Below are 23,228 nucleotides of genomic sequence, written 5' to 3'. Positions count from 1 at the left end.
TAGCAAATACTATAGCACACACTCATTTAACATTTTGCACTCTTAATTAACGGATAATTAGTGATAGTTTCAAGAAATGATCATTCTCTGGCACGTATCATTGTTACTAATTTGATATCTTTTATTTCACGCATTAATCGGCTTCCAAAGGATTTCAATGTAAGTATTATCGCATATCATTTATTTTTCTGCACGTATATATGTCTGTATATGTATATATGTATAAATATTTATAAAACGCTTGGAAAAATAATTAATTTTCATCATTAAATCATCGCATTCAATCTATGTTTCACGAACGACGATTAACGTTTGTTAAATCGTTATATCCATATTCTATGCTTTAACATTATTTTGATATTCCATCTATCTCTGTGGTTGCAAAGTCAGACAAAACGTACTTGATTAAAACGAATTAGGTCGTGATGAGTAACCAAACATACATATAGTATCATTAAATTAATGAAATTGTTATCGAATTACCCGCACTGGCCTTATTCGAGATATACAAAATATCGTACAACAATCACGTTTGGTGAATTATATTAAATAATTTTTGGGCCGAGTGTTTTTTTTTCTCGCTCGAAATTAATAAAGTTTTGTTCGATTGATTTTTCCAAACATAATGAAAGAGAGCTTATTTTATTGAATCTGCAAAAGCATGTTAATTTTCATTTGCTTATATGCGTAATTTATATAAATATATATATTTATAATTGTATTTTCATATGGTTACTATTGAAACGTGGAAATGAAAAATGATATATAATCGTAGATACGGACAATCAACGTGTGATCATCAACATGAAGGACGTGAACGATGAGCCACCGTACTTCATCAACCGTCCTCTACCCATGCAGACCGTTGTACAGCTGAATGCACCGCCGAACACGCACGTGTTCACATTACAAGCAAGGGATCCTGATACTGATCATAACATTCACTACTTTATTGTTAGAGACCGGAGTATGTAAAAATTATTATTATGTTTGATTACTGATATTTTTTAATCATTTTTTAACAAATTTGATATCCGTCTGTTTCATTCATTATTTCATTATTAGATTACATAATAATTATTAATACGTTTGGGTATCATCTGTTATATTTGGTAATATTTTCTTATAACTATCATTCAATTACATTTGGTTTTGAAACGATGAAAATCATTTTCATAAGTATTAAAATTTTCTTTAAAAATATACGTAACCGATGGTAATTTGACTTTTGATAGAATCTTAATGATTATACGATTCTTTAATAATTCATTACCTTTCTAGATTAATTATAGATAAGATAGACGTCTATTAGAGTGCTCTTCTAGCAGTTGAATAATTTACGTGATATCTCGGATCTGGAAACTGTCTTTCATTCTTAATCAACCGATCGATTTCTCTGAGTGCAATGTCCGGTTATACGTGAATATCGTCAAAGAAAGAATCTTCGATAGTTATTTTGTTACTCTGACTGTCGTTTAATATGCGACGATTGCATATTTTTTTTTTTACTGGAGCCTAGCTAGAATGTTATCGAATGAATAACTACAAGTCGAATGCCAATGAATGAAAAATTTTTTAAATTGCAACTTCGATATCTTTTTTCTTTTTTTTGCAGCCGGTGGTCGTTTCGAGGTCGATCAAAGATCAGGCGTAGTACGTACTCGAGGTACGGATCTCTTTCAGTTAGACATGGAGTACGTTCTATACGTAAAAGCTGAAGATCAGAACGGTCGAATAGATGAGAGACATTTCCAGTCAACTCCGGAAGAACGACTATCGATCGTTGGAGGCAAACGTGCACCACAGTTCTACATGACAGCTTACGAAGCTGAGATTCCAGAAAATCAAAAGAAAGATTCTGAGTAAGTTCAATATTTTTAACTTTTTTTTTTTTTTTTTTGATTATTATTTTTCAATCAAAAAAAGAAAGAAAAAAGAAAGCAATGGCATCAATTATTTTCGATTTTATGCGAGAAAAATTCTTATACATTTCATTTTGTAGCATCATATCAGTGAAAGCTAAGTCATTTGCGGATCGTGAAATTCGATATACTTTGAAAGCTCAAGGACAAGGTGCTGCAGGAACATTTAATATTGGACCTACTTCCGGTATCGTTAAATTAGCAAAGGAACTCGATTTTGAGGATCTACGACAACCACACATCTATTCTTTAATAGTAACCGCTACCGAAGATTCTGGTGGATTTTCAACGTCGGTCGAGGTAGTTTCATTAGTTTTAAAATAATATTCGACATTTAAAGTTGCAAGTTAACGAAATGTTTAAACGTGAAAATAGCTTACTGGTTTAGATGGTTTATTATCATTTTGCGATACGATTGCAACGTTTAAATTGAATATATCAATGCATATGTTTTCAGTTAACCATCCGTGTCTCCGATGTGAACGACAATGCTCCAAAGTTTGAATTACCGGACTATCAAGCTCACAACGTTGACGAAGATATTCCTCTGGGTACCAGCATACTAAAAGTTAAAGCAACTGATGCCGATTCTGGTGCAAACGCGGAAATAGAGTATTTAGTGTCGGACGATCATTTTAGTGTCGATTCCAATGGTATTATCGTTAACAATAAACAACTCGATGCCGACAATAACAATGCTTATTACGAATTTGTTGTTACGGCTAAAGACAAAGGTGAGTTTTTCAAAAATTAATATCACATGGATGATAAAAATGATTAAAATTTGTATATTATAAATGTAATTAGGTACACCTTCTAAGACCGGTACAGCAACGGTACGAATTTATACGAAAAATAAAAATGACGAGGAGCCGAAATTTTCCCAACAAGTGTATACGCCAAACGTGGACGAAAATGCTGGACCAAATACTTTGGTAACAACTGTGGTAGCGTCGGATAAAGATGGTGATAACGTTCGATTTAGATTCGTGGGTGGAAATACTACGTCGGGACAATTTGTCATCGAAGAGATTACAGGTGTTATACGTCTTCACGGGGATAAAATATCATTGGATCGTGACAAGTACGAGCTCAATGTCACAGCCTTGGACGATGGTGCTTGTTGTTTGAACGGGGACGCGACAATTCATACCAGTACAGCGGTAGTTGTTGTTTTCATAACCGATGTGAATGACAACAAGCCAGTGTTTAAAGATTGTGGTACTTATAATCCTAAAGTCGAAGAAGGTGCTCCTAATGGGAGTCCAGTGATAAAGGTACAAGCAACTGATGAAGATAAGGGTGTCAATGGACAAGTAAAATATTCTATAGTACAACAACCCAATCAGAAAGGAACAAAGTTTATGGTGGATGAGGAAACTGGCCAAGTATCCACGAATAAGGTAAGTATTTATAGCAAAATTTCATCTGAGAAAAAGAAAAAATTCCTAAAAAAGCATCGTTCACATTTTTATTATAATTAATCAAACGTAGCACGATATGTTATCTTCGTCATATGCTAAATCATATGATCTACATTTTACGCATTGCTCTCGATCTTTTACCTTGAACTAGAAGCAGATTTGCTAGAAGGCTAAAACGATTATACCTTAATTACCAATTCGAATGGTGTTTCATCGACCATGGCAACGACAGAGAGCATTTAAACAGGCTGCTGCAGTGAGAGAGAGAGAGAGAGAGAGAGAGAGAGGGAGAGAGAGCAATTAGGGACACGACCCGATTATGCTCATCATAATTACTTTCAGGTATTTGATCGTGAAGGCGACGACGGAAAGTTCGTATCGGTTACCGTTAAAGCGACGGATCAAGGCGAACCCTCCTTGGAAGGAGTTTGTTCCTTCACCGTTGAGATAACTGACGTTAATGATAATCCGCCATTATTTGACCGTCAAGTACGTAGACAAGATAAGAAAAATTATTATAATTATATCAGATAAATCATTAAACGTTTTTACTTAAAATATCTTTGATAGTTTTGATGATATAAGAAAACGTCGAGAATTCAAAGATACCATAGTTATCAACGTTTAATGATTCGCCTTGTATAATAATAATGATTCTGTCGTATAAATTAGAAAGATAACAAAAGCGAGCTTATTTTATTAAACGTTATTTTACAGAGATACGTCGAAAATGTGAAACAAGATGCGAGTATTGGAACAAATATATTGAGAGTCTCGGCTTCTGACGAAGATGCCGATAACAATGGCGCTATAACATATACTTTGAGCGCACCCAACAACGATCAAGGCTTGGAGTACTTTGAAATACAACCAGAATCTGGTTGGATCGTATTAAAGAAGCCATTAGATGTGAGTATCTATTTCAACGTTGACTCGCATATTTTATCTCTTTAATCGTAAAGACGGCCACGGTTCGATGGAACACGCGCGTGCACTTAGCCATAATTGGAATTATTCAGAACGATTCAATTTCTACGATTCCTTTTTTATCAAAATTTTTACACGTTCACGTGCGTTATCCAAGATCTCGTACGCCGGACAATATAAATGTATATAATTTATACATATATACATACGTGTGTATTCACATACATATATACATACATATATACATATATATATATATACACACATATATATGTATATACGTATATATATATATATGTATATGTTTACATCTACATGTCGTGTGTATATATTTATGGATATATACATATATACATATTTCATATGCCGATATATTGTACGTTTGCGTTAACTTACGTTCTTTAACACGAATCCGTTTTGTTACTGGCCGGATAAACTTGTATACTAATATGCGTTTGGTCGATAATTATTTCTCTCATCACTAATATGCAACGAAATGAGTTTCCTTTTTACGGCACATGTATAGAACTTTTTAATTCCCATTGATATGCACAATGTGTTCACTATGGTAAATACTTAGCTATGCCTGATTTCCTCAAACGCTTCATGTACCTGAATCGATCGACCGTTCGGGCTATTTTTGCATCAGAACACTCTCTCTCTCTCTCTCTTTCATTCTGTCTGCGGCGCGAGTATCTTTTTTTTCAATTTTTTTTTCTTTTTTTTCCTTTTTTTTTCTTTTTTCAAATACAAACGTGCTTCGAACACCTCTTGTCCAATGACTCTACTATTTTTTCTCGATATTACGCGAGTAATAATCAATAAATCGTTCTTTGAACGCGATTTATTCTTCGCTCCTTTGATTTTTCACGTTCATTTCGATCGACCATTCGACCTAAATTCGACTATTCCGAAATTCACAATATTCCGCCGGTCCAAGTTTTTTGCGCTGCGCGTATATTTTTTTACTTTTCTAAACTAGCCAAAGAAAAGAAGTCTACGATTTTTGTACGACACGCGTTAGAGATACGTAAGAATGACACAGAGGAAAAAATAGGAAAACGAACAAATTGACTAATAATCTTTAATGTTCTTCTAACATACTAATTTAAATGTTTTTCAAAAGGGAAGTGATGTTTTTTGAACTTCCAGGAGCAGGTGGGAACGACATTTTTTGACCCCCACGTAAGGTGTACTTCAACCTCTACGCATTTTGTGGTGCATCAGACATAAACAATTTTTGACAAATGCTTGCATATTTTATATGAATGTATTTTTGATTCCTTTACAGGAACGGATCTCGCTCTCGCTCCTTCATCCATCCTCTATTTCGACCTCTACGTCACTTTGCTCACTATCATGCTCTATCTAATTCTCTCTCTCTCTCTCTCTCTCTCTTTCTCTCCCTTTCTCTTTCTCTTTCTATATCTATCTCTTTCTTCCGCTCTCCGCCTTTATTTTTATTCCTATTTCATCGTATGCTTTCACCTTTTTTCTCTGATTCATTATTTCGATGTTTCGATTCATTATTTTCTTTTGCATCTTTGTTTGTCAATTCTTCCATCTTTTATCATTATTTTTCATTCATAATTTATTTGTCTATACGCGTTTTCTTTTCTGCTACGTTTGATTTTGGTTTGACTCGTTACGATCACGTTTCTTTTTTGATTTCGATCATTTACACATTCATCGTTTGCAATCTTTTATCCATTTCTTCTATCATCACATTCTATTCATCAAGATCTATCATCTATTCTACTCTCGCAATATCACCATTTATTTCCCATTTTCACTACCTTGCCTCATTTTCCCGCTACATCACGACGTGACTGACAAATATATATATAAATATATATATATACCTATACATACGAATATATATATATATATAAAAAAAAAAAGAAAAAAAGAACGATTTTTTGTGTCGAGAGCGTGAAAAAGCAAGTAGATTGCAAGAAGTCTGTCCGTGGTGTGACATTTTTTCTTCTGTGATTGGGGCAGCATACCACTGTCGTAACGGAATGAACGCATACGGCGCAGATAATGTATGACTTGTGACCGATGCGAAATACAATAGAAATTGCTATCTACACACGTATATAGATATTATACGTACAACATAAATATATATATAACGTCCATCGGTTTTTGAGTGTCGTTAAAACGAACGAACGAATCAGAGCCCCAGGAATCTTTGTCATTTTTTTCCGTCCACCCTTAATTCCGGAATACGTTTCTCCGTTTGTACCGACCACAGCTAGCCGGCCAGCTAATCGTCCTTTGCCCTCTTTCTTTCTCTATCTTTCTCTCTCTCTCTCTCTCTCTCTGTCTTTATATACATATATATATGTATATATATATATATATCTCTCTCTTTTCCTATCCTAGCCAAATTCCAAGATTTTTCCAAGATGCCTCTTTAATGCATTCTCGCTTGCATGAAAATGCCTGCATTGGTTGATTTCGTAAAGGAACTAATTTCAACTTCTTATTGTTTATGTTTGTGTTTATTGCACCATTTACTTTCTTCGGATTTGATGATGACAAAAAAAAGGGCTGTTTTCCAGTAAGTAGGAATAATACTCTTGTGTTTGACACTTTGCATCGAAAAATATGAAAACGATGCGATAGTCATTATTATCGTACGTATGCAGGAAGCATAATATTCGTTGCAATGTATTAATACAGAGAGCCTTTGAGTTTCGATTACTATAGAATGTTATTCTTTCGATGATTTTTTGCAACTTGCAGTTGTTATTATTGTCACTCGAACAGTTTCTCTCTCTCTCTCTCTCTCTCTCTCTCTCTCTTCTCTTTCTATTTTGCTCTCTTTTAACCTTCGTTTTCCCTACTCTCTTATTACGTATCTTTTGTTGAAGAATCTTTCGTTAAACGCGGTATATATACATTTTTAGTATATATATACACACACACGAAATTTATGCATTTATTTATTTTCGTCCTAAGCTCGTAAGTATCCATATGAGAAGGATCTATAAATTCGATGGCTCTATTATTTTATATATATATATATATATATATATATATATATATATATACATATTATTCCTAATATACTAGGTTTTCGTCTGAAGTTCTCCTTTGATCGCGATTGCAAAGTAAACAGTACGTAAAATCGATAAACAATTTGTAAACTGTAAAAAAAAAACTTTTTCGAGAGGTTTCAGATCAGCAGTGAGAAAAAACATTTCTAATAAACACGAAGGAGTACAAGGACGATAAAGAAGCCTGTGATAATCTACTGGGAATTCTGGATCTTTAATCGTGGAGATACTTGCGAGCACGCGTCGTCCTCTCTCTCTCTCTCTCTCTTTCTCTCTCTCTCTCTCTCTTTCTTTCTTTCTTTCTTTCTTTCTTTCTTTCTTTCTTTCTTTCTGTCTTTCTTTCTTTCTCTTGTTTATATTTGATTTCTGATATCGACTTGATCTCAAAACGTTCACGTGGACTCGAGTGACGAAATGAAATTAAATAATGAAACTCTAATACGATCGACGCAAACAAAATGAATAATACAGAAAATCAAAAGAAAAGTAACAACTTGCCGAAAAAAAAACAGTCAAACAAAACGAAAATCAAAAAAAAAACAAAAAAAAATCAAAACAATAAGAAAATTGTCCTGTGTAAGTTGACGGCCCAATGTTTTGCCACTATAGCGTGACACCTATCGCCTACGAGTACGGGCCTCCGACAGAGGGATGCTAGTCTTGTACGCAGACGTGGACGTTGAGTTAGACGTCGTAGACAGGAACAATAAACCACCTGTGTGGGATGCGAATGTATACGGCCCCATTCACATCAAAGAAAATGTCACAGTGGGTACTGTAGTGACGTCGGTGAAAGCCAGGTTTGTATACCACGACATGACCGAGACAAGACACGTGACATGCCGTGCCGTGCCATACAGTGTGCTACCTTCTCTTTCTCTCTCTCTTTCTCTTTCGTTCTTTCTTTTTTATTTTCTCTTTCCATTTTATAAATAAACACACAAAACATATAACAAACACATGATACAGACACTTTCATTTTTTCCTTATTTCTTATCGATCATTTTTCTACCTTCTTTTTGGTATTACATATTTACACATTACATAGATATCGTATGCATATCTATATCTGTATTATACTCTTTCTTTCTTTTCTTTTCTTTTTTTTTTGTTTTAATATGGAAGCACTTATGGTTAAGTACGGCCCGTTAAATCGGAAAACATCGGTACTACAGTAATTAGATCTACTATTCTACTACCATCACTATTACCAATACCATCATCATCATCATCATCATCATCATCATCATTATCATCATCATCTTCATCATCATCATTACCATCACTATTATTACTATCTACTATCACCATCTGCCCCTTTATTGGCACCACGAAGAGTCCCAACGACCAAAGATATTTCGAACGACGTCGTATATCCATTTGGACAATTGACGACTCTTTCGCAATGGTCGTTGTGATCTTCGTGGGCAAAATAAATTTAATATCCAATCATCGTGCGAGGGCGAATAAGCGGGAACCGTTTATCCATCATACTCGTCAGCGTTGTCGTCGATACTTGGGCCGCGAAAATGAAGGCGCTATATTAGGATATACATATACATATACATATACGTACGTGTGTATATATATATATATATAGGTATATATATATATATAGCATATATATCGAAAGGACATCGTCTCGTAGGGAAAAAAGCGTTTTTTCAGGCGCAGTTTCTAGCAGTTTGGAAGAACAAAGAAAGGCAAGAGCTTTTAGCCATCTCTTCGTCGATCGTCCGAAGTCTTCACCCCTACGCTCCTTTTTTATACCCTTACGATCTATCTCGTTTAGCCTCCAGCTGCTGCTCGTGCTAATTTTGTTCGACCTTTTGGTCTCTTTCTCTCTTTTTGAATTTTGTTTGTTTTTAAAGGCGTCGATCTGTGAACAGCGGAACGAACCAACGAAACAACCTCTGATCTCTTCTGATTTAGCTCAATCTATTAATTGAGCTAAGAGAAAGAGAAAATGGTGGAAGAGCGAATACCTATCGCTATCATGAGCTTCGACCTTTGACACTAACACCGACTGTTTTTTGTTCCCGTTTGCGATACACTCGCGGTCTGGTGCGTAGCGCGAGACATACAAGCTGGAGGCGAAGGCCCAAGACAAGGGCGTCAACCCCATGTCGCGAACGGTGGAGGTTCAGATTGACGTTGTGGACCGTGCGAATAATCCGCCCGTATGGGACCACGTAGTGTATGGCCCGATCTACTGTAGAGAGAACATGGCCGTTGGGGCTAAAGTTGTATCTGTTAAAGCCAGGTCTGTCACACTGTTAATGCTCCGTGCGGCTCTCTGCACGAACCCGCCGCCCTGCACGCAATCTCGTCGCAGTATATTGTTTCTTGTGCACGTTATAATTGATATTGTGTACGAATTCGCATACACACGCATACAAACACATACACGCGTAAGCCAATACAAACTGTTTTTTTGACATCGAATAATTGAGACGTTGATATATTCTCTTTTTCTTAAATAATTTTTAAGTCGAAGAAATAACTCTGAGTTATAGTGAAATTTGATAGAACATTTTATGAAACGTAAAGATATTTCCTTAGTAATATCAATATGATAGTTACACTGGTCTCTTTGATTCGACAATTTTTTCTTGCTTTTATCGAATCATTTTCTTTTAGGTGCGATAGAACATGCTTGTAAAATATGAAGTTTTTTTTTCATTATGTAACACATGTTCTGTAAAAATCACAATGGGCTTTGGAAAAAGAATTTCGATTTTCACTTCTCATCGTTTTCGTAACGTTTATTAATTTCTTATGAATGAAACAACTATCAAAAAATCATTTGTAATATCTCACAAACGTATTCGCTTTTCGGTTCAGACAAAATTATGAGTCGATTATTTTCTCACTTTTCTTCTCCGTACAATAAATTCGATAAATCGAAAGAAAATGGACGACAAAACAACACATATGTCATGCAACAAGGATCAAAATACGTCGCACGATACCATTATGTAAAACCTACGTAAAACATTGTATAGAAATAGTGTATGTTTGTTTGCGTGCGTGCGTGCGTGTATATGCGTGCGCGTGTGTGCCGTAAACAGTTTTTTGGGCATGTTTTACGACTAGATGCTTTCCAGAATCACTCCCACCAAGTACACTCTCACATTCACGCGTGTGTTTTGTCATTTTTATTTATTTTTTTTTTTCATCGTTTTGCACATCAGATTGGCTTATTTTCAAAATTTACTTTTGCTCTTTTTGAGCACGATTTCGATGATATCATTGTCAGTTTGATTATGGCAACACGCGTAGGACGAAACAACAATGTTAAGATAAATCCGATGAAAGTGATGAGAGTGTTGAACAAACAAAAACGTCGCATTTCTTTCTTGGCATATACGCCATGGTTATCTTTTTTATTTTTAATTTATAAAACATCGACATACGTTTCGTTTTTTCTCCCATTTTGTTGTTTACAATCGCAAAGATTTCTATATATTATAAAACCCTAGATCGCCGAAATGTATTTTTTATGAATGCCATAAATTCGTTTTTGGGCATGCGTTACACGAGTTGCTTAATATATGCGTTAGGTTTATCGTCTAACACATTATATACATACATATTACATATTATACATTTTTATTCTTTTCGAGAGCGTAGTATTGTGTTCTTCGTAGTATTTTTGTCGACGAACAATTTGTTTTGTCCTGTAAAGTAGCAAGAATGCGAGGAAACGAGAGTTTCTATAAATTCGAAAGTGAAAAAAAGAAACATAAGATCAAAAGAGAAAAAAGGAGAAAAAACGGAAAGTTCGAGCGCAAGTCATAAAAAGAACAATTTTATAAGAGTAAAGAACTGAACATAACAAGGATAGCAAATGTTGCGTTCGGTAAACTTTTGAAAACGCGACTTTGTAACTTGGTATTCTTGTTATATTCGTACTTGCAGTTTTGACATAACTTAGGGGTAAAAGAAACAAAAAAATGACATGCTTTACGAAAATTCATGGTGGAAATGATACTAATGGTACTTTGTGTATGTCCTCTTTCTCTTTCTCTCTCTCTCTCTCTCTCTCTCTCTCTCTCTCTCTCTCTCTCTCTCTCTATTTCTTTCTTTCTTTGAACGAAAACTAGTCATTTGTTGTATTACGTATAAACATGTGAAAAGAGACATGAAATATTATTATTCAAAAATAGAATTTGATATATCGTATTAGGACAATATTTTTGTGTGTACCGTAGATAAAGCTTCGTTCTAGTCTCATTTATGTGCATTCGTACGAATTGTAATTCGGGATAAATGTTTCCTTTCAACGTTCTTTTCGTGCACACACACACATATATCAGAGCACACACGAGCTACGATCATGCGTCGTAGTAGTTCACACGAGCACATGGGTTGCAAAGGGTAAAGGGATCGTGCTTATTCGAGCTAGCGCTACTAACCGAAACACATATACACGTTTATACATATGTATGTATGTACACGTGTGAGATATATCCGCTGGACATACACGACCGGTCAATTTTTTATTAGATAGTTTATTAAAAAAAAGAACAAAGTTCTTACCAAAAGATAACAACGAGAGGATTAAATTTTTAACGTTAGAATTATCGATGTCTTTTTGTTATATATTCATGGATTTGAAAAAAAAATCATTTGTTTCTTTACGTTTTTGGTTTATCTCATATTGCAAAAATAGAATTTTTATTATTGCTTTCAATCATCAAAGAAAAAGTCTGCAAGCCATCATTCATAGTATTTCGATACTTCTAGCGTTGAAAACATCAATTTTTTTTTCTGTATTTTCCTTTCAAAAATGAAAAAGAAAAAGTATAGGAAAAAAAAAATATCGACTTTTTAAAAAACGCCCGAAGCACGGGGAATTATTCGGAAATGTCGACAAGTGTTTTAAAAATAAAGAGCGTCATCGAGTATTCACAAATGACAGGTTCTAAGATGACGAACGACACGCACCATTGAATTCACCTATTACTTCGACGTGGTTCAGGACGCAGCATCTATGAAAGCTTCGTACGAGTTTTCTAATGCCAACCTATTCTCGACTGACAAACGGTGCTATTAATTTGCCGGGTAGTCCTTTAGAAATGGCTACGACGTGTAGTTCTAGTGTGTGGATAGAGACGGAGATAGAGGACGGATCTCTCTCATTCTCTCTCTCTCTCACTCTCTCTCTCTCTCTCTCTCTATCTCTCTATCTCTCTCTCCCTTTCTCTCTCTCTCTTTCATCCTTTTCATGGATCGATGAACCGTATGTTCTGTTCGGACGTCCAACGGATGACTCGGAAAGCACATCGTACAGGCCGTTCTATTTGAACGCGTGTATGTGTGTGTGTGTGTGTGTGTGTGTGTGTGGTTCCCTTCGAACGATCTCGTTCTCTTTTATTTTATTCATCTCTCTCTTTTTCTCTTTTTCTTCAAAAGGAAAAAATGTATAAGGAGAAAAAATACTGGGGCTAATGAAAGGTCTAATTTTCTATTTCCTCTATTCGTGTAATACGTTGATTTTTCTCTTTCTTTTTATATTTCTCTTTCTCTCTTTCTCTTTTTACACACGCACGCGCGCACACACACACACACACACACACACACACACACACGTATATATATTTCTTTTGTTTTTCTAGTACTTCGTGAAGACCGATCAAATGAAAAGAAAACGAACGAGATCGAACGAAAGTTGAACTCCGTGCTTTATCGAGAGTCTAATGAATAAATTTGGTCAATTTTATGAGTTTCCTATTCGAGGTCTCGTTAATCGACGTTTACGAGCAAAAGCGTCTCGTTTATTAATGCGCATGATAATTACTATGAATCAGTCATATCTAATTTTCAGCGTGTAACTCAATCGAAATAATTTATCGAAATTGTAACAGAATGATCATTATTAACGATGGTTTCTAATTAGAAAATAGTTTCGGGTAAATTTGTTTTCTTTGATTTGAATGAAAATTGATTACATTGGTTTAATTTTTCGAGGTAGAGTACAAAGGAATATAAATGTCGATAGAGATCGTCGGTCGTAACGAGTCCAGCGGTAAATACGAAAGTGACAAACAGCTAGACTAACATTTGTCAGAGCAATTTCGTGTCTACAAAAGGTGTTGTGTTGGAGAGGGAACGTAGCTAGTGTTCATTATCGTCCTGTGTTCGTCGATCATGCCAACTACCTTTCACTTTATGATGTTCCTTTTGTTGAGAATATGTATCAGGTTTATACAAATATATCGAACCTGAGGCACGAATATCGATTACTATAGAAACGGAAAATACGGACGACGAGTCGGAAAAAAGGAAAATATCGATAAATATCGATAATCATAAAATTTACTTTACGAAAAATCCTCAGAAATCGTCCAAACTTGACGTTTTCTTCTCGCTCGCAAGAAGAGTAACAAAGGGAAAAGAAGAAGAATAAAATTTGTCGTATTACCAAATGTTTTTTTTTTTTTTATTTATTTATTTATTATCATTATTTTTTTCATTGAGTATATTACATAGACAGAGAGTGAAAGGACCGAGAAGGAATATCCAATGATTTATCTCGTTTCGGAGCTTACGAGAAAACGATTTTCAAGAAATATTTGTTAAGAATATTTGTTGATCGTTTTTTATGGAGTTTTCTAAAACGAGATAAGATTCGCACATTTCTCTCGGATATAACTTTCGTTCTCTAAGTAAAAGTTTCTTTTTTTGTCTTTATTATAATCGTATGTGTATATTACATATTTGATACGTCGCATGATGAGACCTTTCATTTCGAGATATTTTATCGATAGTAAAAAGAATAGTTGATTTCATTGTTTATATTAATTACTATAACAATAAAGGATACATTTCCGTCTTCGTTTCTGTTTAAGTTTTCCGTTTCCGTTTGTTTAAAAGTCGATTCGAATTCTCGCTTGATCAGTCAACCCTTTTTCTATCCCTATCGTTAACTCACGTAGTAACGATTCATTTTCGTGTATATGTGTCGACAGCTCTGGAATCGACAATAATCCAACGGTTTTTTACCACTTAATGCCTGGTTCTACGGCACAAACGAACAAGTATCACACCTTTTACCTTCAACAGCGTGCAGAACAATCTGTAACTTGGGCGGATATCAAAGTCAATCATCCGTTGGATTATGAGAGTATAAAGGAATACAATCTAACGATACGAGTGGAGGTATGTAAAATATGAAATTATACGTAACTATAACTCGTTGAAGAAAATAATATCAGATGGAATTCTTTAAGAATATATAGGAATTTTGTAGAGTGATCAAATCGTGATCGTTTAATACGCTTCGATCTCATACACACATATATATATTTCACATATATTACGTTCTTCCGTAGAACAATGGAGCGCAACAACTTGCATCAGAAGCGACGGTTCACATTATGTTGGAGGACGTTAACGACGAGATACCACTTTTCACCGAACGTGAACAAGAGACCGTGCTCGAGGGTGAGCCGATCCGTAGTAAGGTTACTCAGGTCAACGCCATCGACAAGGACGGTACTTTCCCAAACAATCAGGTAAGCTCGATCCGATCAGCATATTCTGCCCTTTGTTTCCAAGAGAGTATTAAGATACAATTTACGATAAACTTAACTCAAGTATTTCAAGTATTTTAACCTGATTTTGATTATATTAAATGAAATATTTTTGATACTGAGATAAATGTAACGATACGAAAATTCTCTTTTTTTAAATTATATTTTTTACTATTCCCATTTCATAAATGTACTATTTTTAAAGGAATCGCTCATTTAGGCGAATCATAAAAAATCAATTCTTTGTTGAGATAATCTTATACATATCCTCTCAATTTACGTAGAAATTTATATTAAATAGGAAATATGACGTCAAATATCTCAAATGTTATTTATTAAATCGCATTGAGTTCGAAACTCTATTCTCTAAGAGTAGGTTTCATAAGGAAAATACGAAGTAGATAAAATTGTAATCATAGTTGTTCGAAATTCGATGTTGAACTTTAGAGAAACTTCGAACGCGTACCTTTTAGATTCAGAAGGTAAAGAATCGGATACGTGATTCGTACATCGCACGTTGCACAAGCTCGTACGAACTGAAGATCGAGCCTGAAACGAGTCTCTTAGGAATCTCTATTATTCGAAGTAGCAACGTGAAAGTGTACGGTCGCTAGCAGCTATCGTTGCTCTTTGATATCGGAGAGAAAAGGACTGTTTTCAGGAGAAAAGTAACGACGTGAGCGAGCTCGCATAGAGAAACGAACGAAACTCGTACCTTCGATATACTCCTTTGGTCGGCTCAGCGACCTGGAAAAGATGCTTTCGGATATTCTTGAAACGATTCGATACGTGTGCTGTCTTTCGTGTTTCTTTTGAGTCGTTTGCTCTTGAACTTTGCAAGAAATATGGCTAAAGGAGAAAAATTATTTATATAAGAATACGTAACGTTACATTCGTATATTTTAGTTTAACTTTATATCTTGAAAAGTTGTTAAAGAAAAATTAATTGAATCTTGTCTTACGTCATCACAAAAATGCAATGCTTTTCAAATATTTAAGTAACTAATCGAAAAGAAATGATAAATTCCATTTATTGTATGATATCAATCATTGGAAGAATTATTCGCACTGACCGAATTCATAAGAGCGTTTTTATTCGCTTCGAATGATCCAATCGCATATCTTCGCATCATTGATAGCGATAATTATCCGGCGAATAATTTAAAGACGACGGATCGAAATTCCGGTATTTCTTCCAATCTCTCTAATTGCACCGGATAAAATCGATGGACTCTTGCCAAGTGTCTAGTTCTTTTTCTCTTTTTTTTTTTTCGTGCTTTAGGCAAAAAACTTGATTGCGAAAAAACAAAAGAAGGAGCTTCACGATTGATTAGGTTGCCCGTAAAGTCCGTTCTTATTTATCATGAAGAGCAATGGTTAGTATTTGTACGTAAACAAGTGCACCATTTTGATAAACGACTTTAAGTAACTGCACATGTTGCATTTTAAAAGCAAATTACATTCTAGAAATCATCCCAAGTTACTGCATTTTAGAATTCAATTTTTGAAATTTCTATTGTATCAGTAATATCAGTGCAGTAAAAATTCAATAAATTTACAATACAGGGTATGCTATTTATAATACGATACAAATACTAAAAGAAATTTTAGAGAAAAATTCAACTTTGATATGTCTGATTTTTATTTATTTCAATTCCTCTTGCTGTTAACTGGAATATATATTTAAATTTTCAATTTATTTCGGATTATTTTTGAAATTTTACATATTAACTATTTTAGATCACTTTATTTTTACACATGCACGCACACAAATATTTTGAATATAAGGAAATAAATCGAAGGAAGATTATATGGGAGGAACAAAACCGATAAATTTCTCTTTATCCTTGCAGGTTACGTATTATATAGTGGACAGCGACAGGAACGAAGGAAAGGATTACTTCGAGATTAATCGAGAAACCGGTGAGATCTTCACAAAAGTGGTCTTCGATCGTGAGAAACAAGGTGCCTATGCTCTCGAGGTCGAAGCCAGAGATGGAGCTCCATCTGCGAGACCCAATAACAATGGTCAACCTAATTCAGGTACTTGTCACTTTGATATTTTCTCTTTTTGTTTTCCTTATAATTATTCAACATTTTCAGCAAGGAAACATCGATACCTAATTTTAGTAGATCGAATGCTCTTCTCGAAATATCCATATCGAAACGTTAATCAAATTCTATAATATGATAAACGTCAGATTTTAATTGTGAAAGTTGTAGCTTTATTATATATATACATATCAAGGCAATAAAATATCGATTATCGAGAAAGTATCAAATATAGATTGATTTAATTAACTATTAATAACAATTTATTATAAGTAGTTATGATCTTAAAGAAATTCAATATTTGGAATTATCTTACTAATGTAAGATTTTATATAAAATGATCATTTATTCAAGAAAAAAAATTTATATCTAAAATGTTAATTGTATATATGAAAGATAAATATTTCAAAATAATACATTTTTCTTTATCTGATGCTTCTTAATTCGAATATGTATTTAATTTTCTCATTCAATTTTTATAATTTTTACATTTTTGCCATCTCTATTACACAAAAACTATACTAATATTTGTCAAAGTTAATGAAAATGGATTCTATTAAAAGATTTTCTTTTTCAAACAATTACTTAGCCCAAGAAAATTAGTTTCAAGTTCAAGGAGTTAATTTTTAATTAATTTTATATTTCTTCTTTATTTATGAAAATTCCATTGTTACTCTTGATGGAATTAACTAAGGGTCGATTTTGAGAGAGCAAATGTTCTACTATTCATACGAAAAGATCTAGACATAATGAATTCACGCATAATGAAAATGTCTTCTCTAAATGAAAAAAAGATTTCTTTGATATCTGAAATATTAAAAATTTTTAAACGACGATATAAACGTTTAGCTTATTTCGTTATTGTTACTTAAAAATGTTCCCAGATTACAAACGATACTGCAAGTATTTAACAAATTCGGATAAACGCATTCAAGTCAATGGCTACGTTGAAGCTTATTCGAGTTCGTTAATTCAACGAAATCCTATAAACCGATTACAGTTACGCGTTTCGCAAATCCAAGTTCGTTGATCTCGCTAAAGGCCTTTTATTTCAAACGCAAAAGTGAAGTACCACTCGTTTTGAAGATTAAAAGTAGCTCATGACGAAAAGAAAATTTCCTTTTTTTTTCCCGCAAGATGAATATTTCCAATGAGTGAAACTAGGAAAAGAAGATAAAGATAAGGAATTAGGATTTTATCCCAAGCGATAATGTTGGGACCACAGTGGAAAAAATCTTTTCGACAATGGAAAAGAGCCAAGTTTGATTCCGATTGAGTCATAGAGTTTTTATGATCTTTCAAAAAGTGAAAACTTAATTGCTCTCGCAAACTCACCGAATCGCTCTCCATATACTCTCTTTTTTTCCACCATAACGTTGTAAAATGTGTTAACATTCGCCGATTCGAAAATTCTGGGTCGCAATCAATTTTCTAATAAATTTCTGATTGATTCTACCTTTAGGCAAAGACAATCGAATTTTTCTCGTTGACTTTCTGATATATATATGCGATGCTGAGACATGCTTATTTTGCATAACTTATAAGTTATACGTTTTATGAGAATTTGTCGTTTTATTAAATAGAATGTCATATTTTTAATACTAAAATTCGAAATAATATTCAATTATGTATACAAATCTTATAAGTATAAATCTTTATTGATCTTCAATTTAATAATTAACAAAATATTTTGCTTTAAGTTGGAAATCGAATGGGATCAAAGATTTCAATAAGCCAACGTTGTTTGCTCGAAAATGTTTGTTGAAATAAGTAATTTTACTAGAAACCATATAACTTTGAAGTAACAGGATTTCTCATACAACGTATAATTTAAAAGTTATTCAAAGTGTAACGTAAACGTTACGTACTTCTATCGATGCGTATAATGGCGATACACGATAGCGTATATTCATGGTTATCTATCAAAGAAATTTATACGTAGCAAATTTGAAAAATCGATCCATAACACGGGCCTACACATATGTTACTTACGTCCCATTACGATTAAACTCATAATCCGTGCACGTTAGTGACGTTAACTATACGTACCTTGTTCTACTTGAACCAGGATGAAAACTGTTAAATTGCAATTATACTAAATTGCAAGAGGCTACTTGGCACGTTGCCGTTGAAAACGAGAATATAACGGACCGTATGTATGTACAATCCGCGCACGCATTGTTAACAATAGAGTCGAAGTGTTGTAAAATACAAGAGATAGGTAAAGGGGGAAGTAACGACAGTTACCTATACGAGAGTGCGCTTGTGCGTTTACCAGTTCGGCCTGGTAATTAATTGCATCCTTCTCGCATTGCAAAATAATTGGATCGTAACATTGTCGAGTGTGTTTGACACTTTTTTAATTATACGCACGTTTTAGACTTTCGTCATATTTTTTTTTTTTCCATAACGATTTACTCCTTCACAGAAAGTTCGATTTATGATGAATGAATATCGTGACTGATTTTCACGTCAGACGTTAAACATATATTTAAAACATATATTTAAAAATAATATATAATATGTGGTTGAATGTAAATCAACATTTGATATACCTACTTTGATCGGGCCACTTCTCGTGCCACGTTGCTTTACTTTTCCGCAATTTTCTTCCTTCTTGCAATTTCAAACGCATGCAAATATTATTATTTACATTTGGAAGCAAAATAGTTTATTAATTTGTTGTAATCGGTAAAACAGAGGCGAGTTATTTCTCGCAAGAACGAATATTCTTTTAAATGAATTTTTCAGGAATTTTACGTAAGCGGTAACAACATACAAAGGTACGTAGACTGATACTTTTTGAATCATTTATTCATTAAAGGATATATTTTATTCTTCTTTGTAGTTTACAAAGAAAGAAACAGTCTGTCAGAGAACGGTATTGAATACATATCACAGATATATTTTCGTATATGATTTTTTGCGTTTAAGTTTTTTTCTCTCTTATCAAAAGAGCATCTTCTTCTTTTTTTTTTTTTTTTGACGTAATTTAATTCCCGAAATGAAAAAAGCAAAAATCCTAGGACACTGGAGTCTTGGTTCCGTTATCTTCATCGGTTTATTTCCGTTAAAACAGAATTCAGAAATCGACACGAACTTACGCTTTATATCTCGTAGGCAGACCGTGAAGAGATAAACACGAAATTGTGTGGGACATTTTGAAACTTTCCTCGTAAGTTGGCAGCAGGCTTTGCTGAACTATAACGCGAAAAGGGAGACCACTCTCGAGTTCGGACATTGTACCGGGCAAAATCGATATCCTAGTGTTTTCGCCGAGAGAGCACATAAGAGTACCGAAAAAGCGATCTTGATCGTAATGTCGTATTTTAAGTTTTATCCGTGTTTAGAAACTTTCTTCAGTCCGAGAAAAAGAATGCTTTTGAGCCAATAATCTATATAGAGAAAAGGAAAGAGAAGAGCGCGTGAAGATGTCAATTTAGAACTCGTATAAAAAAGAGAAAAGAATTTTTGGACTTTCCTCGAATCAAATTTATCAGAGATTACAGCAATGTTTATCAATACATATTATAGATACAATAATAATAAAATGCATAGATTCTCTAAGTCATTTATAAGCATATGTAGTTTATTTTTTGCATTGTTCAAAGAGATAGTCCATCATTAAACATTTTCGAGTACACAGATAAATTATATTTCTATAGATAGTTCTGATTCTTATTGCATTCTATATAATTATATTTTAGACTTATTATTTTCATATATGTATATATAAATATACACATACACACACACACATATATATATATATATATATATATATACATATATTTATAGTTATAAATATATATACAAATGAAACATATTATATATATGTGTGAAACATATTTTAATTATAAATCAATAAGGAAAAAAATACAAATCAGATATCACGATACAATAAATCCTCGAAACTCGGAAACAACAGTTAACCGAAGCAAGGAAAACGGAAACAGTGAAATTTATATGCGTCTTTCCAAGAGCGTAAATTTTTTCCGAGCATGAAACGGAGTCAGGCAGATTTGCGAATCGAGACGCAACGTCATGGGCAGAATACGACGGAAAGGATGTTTCTGGCTTGCATACGGGAGAGAAAGAGGGAGAGAAAGAGGGTGAGGTAGAGAAAGAGAGAGAGTGAGAGAGTGAGAGAGAGAGAGAGAGAGAGAGAAAGAGAGAATAGCAGTGCCATATAACCAAGCCCACACTTCCGAGCGTATACACGCGTTTCCGGCATAACGAATTTGTTGGACGTACGAGGCGGAAAGAATGTCGAGCCATTTTTTACCATATTCGAAAACGAAGGGAAATTTTTGTGAGTCAATACGTCAAGCAAATTATGAACTCGTTAGTTCGTCAAATTTATTATCGAAATTGTATAATGATCATAACGTTAAATTATAATCGAAAAAAAAAATACAATCGATATTTTGGAAATTGAAAAAGAATCGAAATGCGACCATTGAATGTTGAATATTTTTATCGGTTTTGCCGTTATTATAATGAAATTGATATTCGTTTAAATTGGATAAAATTGAGCCTTTTTCGAAATATAATAATAACGATTGCTTGAATTACCATTATAAACATTTATTGGTGTGACGTTCCTAAAGTAAACGCTGTATTTCATTTCGAATTTAATATAGTTGTCCTTAATGATATTACCTGACAAACGAATAATTTCGGTTGGAACATAATTTTGCGAATTACGCTAGAAAACTCGTTTACGAACGTGACAGTAACGCCAGACATTTCTAAATACGATTTAAATACGGTAGAAATTAGTTCTATTTTCCTTCATTACTCATTTTGTTATAGATACATATTTATTGTCTTTAGTATTTTTATAAATGAAGCTTTTACAATCAAAGCATTTGTCAAACGTTTTGACTAATGTTTTTGACAAAAAGAAAAAAAAAAAAAATCAAGTAAGTCACTTTTACATCAGACGATAAATATGAAAATTTTTCTTTAAAAGTAATTTTAAAATCGATTTGCAAAAGTAAACAATTTCCAAAGTAAACAATTTTAATTAAATCTTTTATACTGTCGATGTAAATACAGAAATGATCGACAAACCTTGAATCGATTCGTTAAAAAATCTAAATCGAAATGTTGTATTTGTATTTTAGGCAAAATTTAGTGAGTTAGTGTCACGTTGGAAAATGGAATTTTCGTGCGTACGAAATGCAAGAACGTCGATGGTACTCGAGCAATGAGACTCCTCTCGTTATTAATACTGTCATTCGGATGCGCGTTTCGCGGACAGCATTAGCATATTGGTGCTTACTCGTTCACCAAGCCACTACCAGCTGAGATACGATTTCATAACGTGGCACGTATCGTTGAAAAGCCGACATGGTTTCCCAAAAGTGACGTGTTTCTATGGACAACGATGTCCATTAACATTGTCAAAACACGATGCATTCAGTGTCCATTTCGTTAAATCGTTTACCTTTCTATGATGCCATTATATTTTCCTTTTGGAGCTACCGTCCTCCCTTTCTCTCTCTCTCTCTCTCTCTCTCTCTCTCTCTCTCTCTCTCTCTCTCTCTCTCTCTCTCTGAATAACATGTTGTCAACTATTGTTACGGTGGCGAGGCGAAAAGAAAGGAGACAGAAAAATAGAAAAAAAATTGTTAAAAGGAGAAGAAAAAATGTTGAGAGTGTGCTTAGCATAATTTAGAGATCCGTATCTCTCTGAATCGAGATACGGGAATTTGCGCATAATGGAACGACGCGGATCGGTGAATTCATCGTTACTCGACCGTTTCCAACTTGCATGGGCCTTCGATATCGGAAAGGGTCGAAAATGTATCGTAGCATAACGCATCGAGTTGTAACCTCCCAAAGGTTCCTCGACACGGTTCTGAGTTGTGTTAAATTGCTGTCGAATAAGTGCATACCACAATTTTGATTACGTTCCGTTTAAATTCATGCTTTGTTAGTAATCTTATTTAAAATTATTTAAATTAATTTTCAAATCAATTATTATATAAAAAGAGTAAATATATATAAACTATTATTTAATCCGATCTCTATATGTTAATGTTAACAGGTATCTCTCTGAAAAAAACCGATCGCATGGTGATCGACTAATTCAAAGAATTTGAAACCGCTTCGCGTGCCGTTTTACGTGCCTTCTCGAGATTTCAACTTCACGATGAGATTCCTCATTGATTTTTGCTTCGACGTTTACCAACGTGAAACGAATCGTCGGTTCGATGATTATTCTCACATTTTCTCTCTTTTTCTCTCTTGTTGGATCACCGATTATTCATCTACGTGCTTTCACCAACTATT

General features: G+C 34.0%; 1 protein-coding gene across 11 annotated transcripts in view; it reads left to right on the top strand.

Annotated features, from left to right (window-relative positions):
* The window catches only part of LOC124428874 (neural-cadherin), a 74,151-nt gene that overhangs the window by 15,603 nt on the left and 35,320 nt on the right, over positions 1 to 23,228 (top strand). For 5 of the 11 annotated variants that reach the window (XM_046973482.1, XM_046973478.1, XM_046973479.1 and 2 more), the window contains 13 exons: positions 776 to 967; positions 1,616 to 1,862; positions 2,003 to 2,222; positions 2,380 to 2,656; positions 2,730 to 3,325; positions 3,689 to 3,835; positions 4,064 to 4,255; positions 5,426 to 5,458; positions 6,828 to 6,839; positions 7,948 to 8,138; positions 14,313 to 14,502; positions 14,676 to 14,858; positions 16,730 to 16,919. In XM_046973482.1, coding sequence (XP_046829438.1) covers positions 776 to 967; positions 1,616 to 1,862; positions 2,003 to 2,222; positions 2,380 to 2,656; positions 2,730 to 3,325; positions 3,689 to 3,835; positions 4,064 to 4,255; positions 5,426 to 5,458; positions 6,828 to 6,839; positions 7,948 to 8,138; positions 14,313 to 14,502; positions 14,676 to 14,858; positions 16,730 to 16,919 — 2,670 coding nt within the window. Of the gene's footprint in view, positions 1 to 150; positions 160 to 775; positions 968 to 1,615; positions 1,863 to 2,002; positions 2,223 to 2,379; positions 2,657 to 2,729; positions 3,326 to 3,688; positions 3,836 to 4,063; positions 4,256 to 5,425; positions 5,459 to 6,827; positions 6,840 to 7,947; positions 8,139 to 9,410; positions 9,602 to 14,312; positions 14,503 to 14,675; positions 14,859 to 16,729; positions 16,920 to 23,228 lie in introns of all 11 variants that reach the window. The other 6 variants (XM_046973485.1, XM_046973484.1, XM_046973486.1 and 3 more) reach the window with 6 other exon arrangements.

This window comes from Vespa crabro, chromosome 13, assembly GCF_910589235.1.
Source record: "Vespa crabro chromosome 13, iyVesCrab1.2, whole genome shotgun sequence".
NCBI lineage: Eukaryota > Metazoa > Arthropoda > Insecta > Hymenoptera > Vespidae > Vespa > Vespa crabro.
This window is presented reverse-complemented; position numbering and strand designations above follow the sequence as displayed.